The 9,525-nt window shown below is 37.8% G+C and overlaps 1 protein-coding gene across 1 annotated transcript in view; it reads right to left on the bottom strand.

The window, feature by feature from the left end:
- Positions 1-401: 401 nt before the first annotated feature.
- LOC128242459 (annulin-like) overlaps positions 402-9,525 on the bottom strand; it is a 43,419-nt gene continuing 34,295 nt past the window's right edge. The window contains exons 13-16 of the mRNA XM_052959618.1: positions 8,357-8,567; positions 7,817-7,989; positions 4,163-4,302; positions 402-1,667 (exon numbers count right to left, since the gene is read on the bottom strand). Of these exons, the coding sequence (XP_052815578.1) occupies positions 1,532-1,667; positions 4,163-4,302; positions 7,817-7,989; positions 8,357-8,567 (660 nt within the window). The 3' untranslated portion in view covers positions 402-1,531. The remainder of the gene's footprint in view (positions 1,668-4,162; positions 4,303-7,816; positions 7,990-8,356; positions 8,568-9,525) is intronic.

The following is a 9,525-nucleotide window of genomic DNA, read 5'->3' as shown; positions in this document are numbered from 1 at the left end:
CTATAATGCATGTTCAAGATACAGCCCGGACAAGGGACAGTCCAGACACAAACTACGGCATGCATGGACGCATGTAAACACATATTAAGAACCTCCATTGTGACACCTATGTCTCGCTAACAATACGCGAGCTGGACGAAATGACATTATATGCAAACATAATATGTTTGCGTGTTGTTTGTATCATTAATAACAAGGCTTGTAAGTAAGGTCACTTATTCAGTTACTCACTGTACATGATTGAAACGGAATAAAGACCCCAAGATAAGACGCATTTTCAAAGCATTTTATAACACATTTGATACCCCTATGTCAAATCAAGGAAAGCAACCATGACACAAATCTAGGGGGATATAAAGGTAGGCAAATAGTGTTATTGGTCAAAAGTAAAAACCGTAATGTCTATTGATGTGAGTATTTATTATTTTTAAAAGAGAAAACTTGTAAAAGCATGTTATTATACACATTTAAAAAAGTTCCATTTGTAAATCACTTTAATCTAGTCAAACACACTGCTTAAATAACAAAATATTTTTGATGGAAGTACAAATACTGTAATTATGTTACAGATGTGAAAAAGATATTCTCAGGTTCGGCTAGTTTTATTGGAAGTAAACTGCTCCCCTATAAACACCAACCAGTTTGTGGCATTCGATTTAGATCAGCATATTAATAATCATATTAACCAAGACAATAAGTGAAGATTCGCTAAACTAAATGTAGCAGTTAGGATAAACAAAATACTCCTGTAAACAATAATGATGCATGAAATCATCAAATATAAAATCTATTATCAAAAGAAAAACATTTAATAAAAAACAACAACATTGAACTGGATACATGTAAATGTTGTGATCAGTAAAGAATGGATGTGTACACAGATAACACACTTAAAAATTATTTTACATTTGTTTTTCTTTCAATATTGCTATTCTACGTTATATATGCACTTCTATTTAAAATTGGAATCAAGCCTCCAGAGACTCCAGACAGCAAAAAAATCTATGCAAATATCGTCTGTTAACAGCGTGAGAGCCCACCTAACACTTCAATGTAAAACTTATCAGAAGTGATAAAATAATTCGTTTTTGTGAAATACTTGATTTGTTACCATATTTCATTGTCAAATGAAACATGGATTGAGAGTTTCAATGCGTATGAATTAAAACATGAGCGATTTTGCCAAAAGTGGATTTATTTCTAGCTCCTGAATTACATACCATGCTACTTCAGACAACTACACAAGGTACCACATTTACCATTTCCATTTCAAAGATGATAAATATGTCTATTGCAATACTAATGTTTAAAAAATAATTTGGCACTATTTTTATTGAGTAGCAAGGTAACAGGTAAACAGGATATGATATCATTATCATGATGTTTTTCTCCAACATGGATTTATTTTTTATAGTTGTTGGATGAAAAAGTTACATAAAATGTATACTGTGTCGTGTTAGAATGTTAGTTAGTTTCCAAAGATGTTCTGTACAAGAGTTTACAAGTCCATGAGTTCCAACCGAAGGTCATTTTAGTTGACCTTAACCTGAGCAGAACCAGACAGGAACTTGAGCTGTTTGGAGGTGAACTTGAAGGTCAGGGTAAACTTCCCCTTCTTCTCCCCTTTCAGCTGGAAGCAAGCCTTGAACTCCCCACCCACTGGCACACTGGAAATATATATATACTCGTATAGTTGTATATACATGTCTGCTCTGCTTCATCGTATAATTGTATATACATGTCTACTCTGCTTCATCGTATAATTGTATATACATGTCTACTCTGCTTCACCGTATAATTGTATATACATGTCTACTCTGCTTCACCGTATAATTGTATATACATGTCTGCTCTGCTTCACCGTATAATTGTATATACATGTCTACTCTGCTTCACCATATAATTGTATATACATGTCTACTCTGCTTCACCATACATGTCTACTCTGCTTCATCGTATAATTGTATATACATGTCTACTCTGCTTCATCATATAATTGTATATACATGTCTACTCTGCTTCATCATATAATTGTATATACATGTCTGCTCTGCTTCACCGTATAATTGTATATACATGTCTACTCTGCTTCACCATACATGTCTACTCTGCTTCATCGTATAATTGTATATACATGTCTGCTCTGCTTCACCATATAATGGTATATACATGTCTACTCTGCTTCACCGTATAATGGTATATACATGTCTACTCTGCTTCATCATATAATGGTATATACATGTCTGCTCTGCTTCATCATATAATGGTATATACATGTCTCCTCTGCTTCATCGTATAATGGTATATACATGTCTGCTCTGCTTCATCGTATAATTGTATATACATGTCTGCTCTGCTTCATCGTATAATTGTATATACATGTCTACTCTGCTTCACCGTATAATTGTATATACATGTCTGCTCTGCTTCACCGTATAATTGTATATACATGTCTGCTCTGCTTCACCGTATAATTGTATATACATGTCTGCTCTGCTTCACCGTATAATTGTATATACATGTCTGCTCTGCTTCACCGTATAATGGTATATACATGTCTGCTCTGCTTCACCGTATAATTGTATATACATGTCTGCTCTGCTTCATCGTATAATGGTATATACATGTCTGCTCTGCTTCATCGTATAATGGTATATACATGTCTGCTCTGCTTCATCGTATAATTGTATATACATGTCTACTCTGCTTCATCATATAATTGTATATACATGTCTACTCTGCTTCATCATATAATTGTATATACATGTCTACTCTGCTTCACCGTATAATTGTATATACATGTCTGCTCTGCTTCACCGTATAATTGTATATACATGTCTACTCTGCTTCACCATATAATGGTATATACATGTCTACTCTGCTTCATCGTATAATTGTATATACATGTCTGCTCTGCTTCATCGTATAATGGTATATACATGTCTGCTCTGCTTCATCGTATAATTGTATATACATGTCTATGGTATATACATGTCTGCTCTGCTTCATCGTATAATTGTATATACATGTCTGCTCTGCTTCATCGTATAATTGTATATACATGTCTGCTCTGCTTCACCGTATAATTGTATATACATGTCTGCTCTGCTTCATCGTATAATTGTATATACATGTCTGCTCTGCTTCATCGTATAATTGTATATACATGTCTGCTCTGCTTCATCGTATAATGGTATATACATGTCTGCTCTGCTTCATCATATAATGGTATATACATGTCTGCTCTGCTTCATCATATAATGGTATATACATGTCTACTCTGCTTCATCATATAATGGTATATACATGTCTACTATGCTTCATCGTATAATGGTATATACATGTCTGCTCTGCTTCATCGTATAATGGTATATACATGTCTGCTCTGCTTCATCGTATAATGGTATATACATGTCTGCTCTGCTTCATCGTATAATGGTATATACATGTCTGCTCTGCTTCATCGTATAATGGTATATACATGTACATGTCTGCTCTGCTTCATCGTATAATGGTATATACATGTCTGCTCTGCTTCATCGTATAATGGTATATACATGTCTGCTCTGCTTCATCGTATAATTGTATATACATGTCTGCTCTGCTTCATCGTATAATGGTATATACATGTCTGCTCTGCTTCATCGTATAATTGTATATACATGTCTGCTCTGCTTCATCGTATAATTGTATATACATGTCTGCTCTGCTTCATCGTATAATTGTATATACATGTACATGTCTGCTCTGCTTCATTGTATAATGGTTTATACATGTCTGCTCTGCTTCATCGTATAATTGTATATACATGTCTGCTCTGCTTCATTTTTACCTGACTGGCACATTGTATATGACTATAAACTTTATAGAATTGCACATGAATGTCTGCTTTGGTTAATTTTGACCCAGATTGGCACATTGGAAATTAAACAAATAATACCAGACATGACAATTGCGCACATAGTAATTACTAACAATATTCTTACTAGCACACTGATTTTTTTTATCAACTGCTAACATTATATTATATAAATGATCACATGTAAATGTACATAGTTGCCATTATTTGCTTACTCAATAGTTCCAAACGTTTAAATCAAGGGTATTCTCATTGAGTTGGTCAAGTCACTACAAACAAACATATTTTAGAGGCTGGCCTTACTTGTCCTGTTTTACTCCTACAACATGGGGAAAGCCCCGCCCTTCGTAGCCCGCCTTACAGGAAGTAAGCTCCTCCTTCAGTGGATTCTTAAACGTCACCTGCACCTCAAACTGCGAGACACACTTCACATCTGATGGAATCTGTGAAAATATGTTAACTATACATGTATGTCATCATTTCTGGCAGGGGGATACAAGAAGTCACTGCACATCAGCAAATGTGCTTGGCAGGGCGGGGGGAGGGGGTGTGGGGAGTATAGTTTAATTATATGTTGTCATTTCTCCAAATCTCACAGCACAACAGATGGCATCTGTGGGGGATAGTTTAACCACATTTCATCATTTCTCCAAATCACACTGCACCTTGGTTATCATCTGGAGAGGGGGATATGTCATCATTTATGGCAGTGGGTATACACCGAATCACAAAGCACCTTGAATGGAATCTGTGTGTGTATGGGGGAGAGAATAGTTGAATCGTATGTAACCATTTTCTGGAAGGAGATTCTCTCAATCACGCTGCAGATCCAATGGCATATGTGGGGTTGGGGATCCAATGGCATATGTGGGGTTGGGGAGAATAGTTCAGGGGCCTTATTTATCTGGCGCTGAAGCATTTGTTTAAACTAGGGATGCAAACGAATATTCGAATATTCGAATATTCGATCGAACGTTTAGTATTCGAATGTTAAAATCGGTATTCGAATATTCGATTATTTTTTTTCAAAAAATAATGATATAAACCTTGAGTCTTTAGGGCAGTTGTTGTGTTTAAAATTATATTGTCTTGTTTTTACAACAATACGCATCTTGTGCCTGAGGCGTTAACGAGATGACAATCGAGTGTGCGTCATGTGTCAATTAGGGATCGATCGTAGGGTACTATAATCAGTGTCCATAATTGTATAATAACTGGCTATTAGGAAGTGACATCAAACAAGTTTAATTGATTTTCAGTTCTTTTAAATGACCATGCCAATTAAGAATTTAAGGAAGCGGCCTTCACACCCTCTTGTCAGTTTGCCTGCCAATTAAGCTGAGCAATATTGCTCAAATCGGTGATTGATATTATACGCTGAAAGTAGATACCACTTCATTCCTTCAGAATATATGTTCGCAAAACATTATAAGTTAAACTTATTATTATTATTATATATTAGATTTGTATTTCTTAACAACGTAAAAGATGCCAGCCACATCTAAAGTATGGACTTATTTCACGCGCTCTGTTGACAAGAAATCTGTCACGTGCAAACTATGCAGTGTGAGGTTGTCGTACATGGGGACGACGACTAATCTCTGGAATCACGTGAAGGCTAAGCATCCGAGTTCTCAAAGTGAAAGCAGTAAACAGCAATCAATGAAAAAGTTTACCGTTTCTGGTCTTAAACATGATTTGTGTTCTGGGTGCTTTGGGCAAACACTGCAGCTGGCCATCAAGCCGGCATTTGCTCTCCCGGATGTCAACAGGGTCGTCTCCAGATGTCGTAAGCTGGTCGGGCACATCAAACACTCGACTACATTGACGGCAGAAATGCGCAAGCTACTCGAAAGGTGCCCAAAAACGAGCTGGTGCAGGATGTTACAACCCGATGGAACATCATGCATGCTATACTGGCCCGGCTGAACGAGCAACGCCGCGTCCTGTCCGACCTCATGCTGGACACCCGGGTTACCCGGAAGGCCGACCAGCACCTGTCGTTGAAGGACGGCGAGTGGACCGTCGTCTCCGAGCTGAGTGACGTACTCAGTCATTTGACTGAGACGACTTCGTATATGTCAACGGAGAAGAACGTGTCATGCAGTGAAGTTTATCTCATCGTGACAAGTCTTTTGGACAACACACTCCGTGCATGCGAGGCTGATTCCCATGTCGTCAAGGAAGTGAAGGGTGTTATTGCTGCTGAGCTTCGTCGCCGCCTCCGACCTTCGGACGATGCCACCGCCACATCCACCCTAGTCCTTGCCGCTCTATTGGACCCCCGCTACAAAGACCTGGACTTCCTGTCAACGGAACAGCGGCGCTACACGGAAGACGCGCTCGAGAGTAGATTGGACGAAGTTCCATTTCGGTTGCCAACCCCGACGAGAGTGCGTCAACACCCTCCAAACGACCCCGTCTTAGCTTCATGGTTCCAAAGACGACCAAGACGGCTAACGACGAGCTGCGTCGGTACCGGCACGAACCTTCCGACGAGGAGGCCACTCCACTTGCATGATGGAAAAAAAACGAGAAACGCTTTCCTCGCGTTGCACATGTTGCTCGCCAACTGCTTGGGATACCTGCGACGTCTGTGCCATCAGAAAGAATTTTCTCCTGCGCCGGACTCATTGTTAACAAACTTAGAAACAGACTGTCATGTGATCTTGTTGATAAGATAATATTTCTGAATAAGAACAAGGCCATCATATGTGATGATTTTATTGATGAGTGATTTCATTGAATTGTGTATGTGCTTGTTATGTGCTTGTTATGTGCTAGATATGTATTTCATATGTCGATGTAATAATATTCGACACGCTGCTATGTATTGTATTGTATTACGATAACACTGGAAACATTCGACAGATAAAGAAAAGGGTATCGTGGTTTATAACTAAAATTAATAGATAACTATAACTTTTTAAAGATTCAATTTTTATCGAATATTCGAATATTCGATCGAAAGAATTACCGAATATTCGAATATCGATTTAGCCATTCGTTTGCATCCCTAGTTTAAACATATGTCATGATTATGGCAGGGGTATATCCCAAATATCTCTGCACCTGGGGTGGCACCTTGGACAGCAATAGTGTATTCATATGGCATGATTTATGGCAGGGGTATACTCCAAATATCTCTGCACCTGGGATGGCATCTTGGATGGCAATAGTGTATTTATATTTCACCATTTATGGCAAAGAGACTTTTATATCATAGTAGTAACATAAGCCCAAAATGCACCATTTCAGACTAAACTTTTTTTTTTATTTTCTTGGGGGAGTACCCTAAACACCCCTGATCTATTATGTAATGGTGGCTTCTTTCCAACAGGGAATTCATAGACTACCTCAAAGTCCTTCTTATACTGCACCTTGGCCAAAATCTGTAGTCATATAGTGCATTGACAACATTGTACAGCAAAATATCAAACAGAGGATTCCCATCACATGTTAATATCTGTAGAAGGGGATTTTTACCAAACAGTTTCTTATCACATATTAATATCTGTTTTCCTGTATTTTTATGAAACAGGGTTTTTTCATCAATTGTCAGTATCTCTAATAAGGGATCTTACGAACTTATCAAGCATGTTTCTTTACAATCACACGTCAATATCTATAATCACAGTCTTAAATCAAACATTGGGTGGAAGGGGGGGGGGGGGAGTTTGTATCACATGTCCCACAGGACCACTGCCGCATCAAAAATGGAACCAGATGACATCATATATATTGCTTTGAAAAAATGTAAACAAAGTGTCATTAAAATGTTGAATAGCAATCTTACAACAAAGTTCATTTAATCATGTTTGATGCTCTCTCTCTGTTGGTATTGTTGAAATATTTCCTTAGGTCTCAAAAGCACTCTAGAAGTGGTAGTTTAAGGAAGTTGACCAGCAGATGTACCCAGTTTCATTAAGAGAACTCTGTTGCCATATTTTTTCTTACCTTGACCTGTAAAGTAGGGACACCAAAGTCCACAGAGTGTTGTTTAATGCAGTTCTGTTGTGGATGTGACCAGGTTTTATCAACGAGGGCATACGCCTGGATGCACATACAGCGGTCCTCATCCAATTCATTCATGTACTCTGAGGCCTTAAGCGTTACTGTGAACTTATGCTCTGAAATTGAATTGCCACTTAGTTCCAACAACAAGCTACTATACATATTGTTTTCTAATGGTTTTTACAAGAAAAAAGGAAACAATAATGTTGCAGAGAGAACACACAAATCTGTTGTTTTTCCAGTCAATTAAGGGGCATAACTCTACAATTATTAAAGTCAGGGTAATGTACCTGGCATTATGTGTATAAAGTTTCATGTGCATATCGTATATGTTTTTGAGATATGGCAGAGCTTTAAGCTTATGCTTGACAAAGCAGGCTGTCGATGACAATGAGGCTATTCCAATACGTCAAACTTCAGTCTCTGAACTAAAATTGAAAATATGATTGTGTTACAAGATTTTAAAATCAACATAACACCAACCTTTACCACGTTTAAGGTCAACTTCATCGTTCAGATCGATGACCTTGAACGGCCTCTTAGATGTGTGTCCGTCATATTTCTCCTTTAAGAATTGGAACGTCACGCTGTTGATGTCACGGTTGTTATCGCTGACGTTTTTGGCCAACAGGGTTATTTCAACATCTTGACCCAGAGAAAGATCCGGCTTGTGCAGTAGTTTGAACACAATGTCCTTTAAAAAGATAGAGTACGTCTATAGAACTTTATCAACAAAAGCTGTCGTTTTGGCAGTCATGGTCACATTAATGTCTTTTTCAAAGTACAGCTCAAAATTGAAACTGAAACAAAGTATGTGCAAAACAAGTGATGTTTGCAAAACATGTATGCCCCTCTTATGGCAGCCAATAAGTCATTTCACACTAAATGTCTATGGAGGTCATTTAAGGTTGTGACTAACATCCATTCAAAGTTTTAGTAGGTAAATTTATTGACCAGTACTAAATGTTGTCATGAGTTGTTGAGTAATAGTTTCCTGGCATATACATATTTGTCCTCCTGACTGCAGCGAATTAGTTAAATGGATAATATACATCATTCTTTTATATAAATCAGACAAGAGTTTTGTGTTCAAAGTCACAAAGACCTTGACCTTTGAATTGCTGACCTCAAAATCATAGGGGTCATCATTTCCAACCTCCCTACAAAATTTAAGTACTGTAGGCCGAAGCATGAAGTAAATAGGACATTGTGGGAAATATGACATTGGGGAAAAAGGACATTGGTGAAAAAGGACATTGGGGGTAAAAGGACATTGGTGAAATAGGACATTGGAGAAAAGGACATTGGTGAAATAGGACATTGGGGGTAAAAGGACATTGGTGAAATAGGACATTGGGGGTAAAAGGACATTGGTGAAATAGGACATTGGGGGTAAAAGGACATTGGTGAAATAGGACATTGGGGGTAAAAGGACATTGGTGAAAAAGGACATTGGGGGTAAAAGGACATTGGTGAAATAGGACATTGGGGGGGAAAGGACATTGGTGAAATAGGACATTGGGGGTAAAAGGACATTGGTGAAATAGGACATTGGGGGAAAAAGGACATTGGTGAAATAGGACATTGGGGGAAAAAGGACATTGGTGAAATAGGACATTGGGGGTAAAAGGACATTGGTGAAATATGACATT

This window comes from Mya arenaria, chromosome 8, assembly GCF_026914265.1.
Source record: "Mya arenaria isolate MELC-2E11 chromosome 8, ASM2691426v1".
Taxonomy (NCBI): Eukaryota; Metazoa; Mollusca; class Bivalvia; order Myida; family Myidae; genus Mya; species Mya arenaria.
Note: the sequence above shows the minus strand (reverse complement) of the source record. Positions and strands in the feature narration are given on the sequence as shown.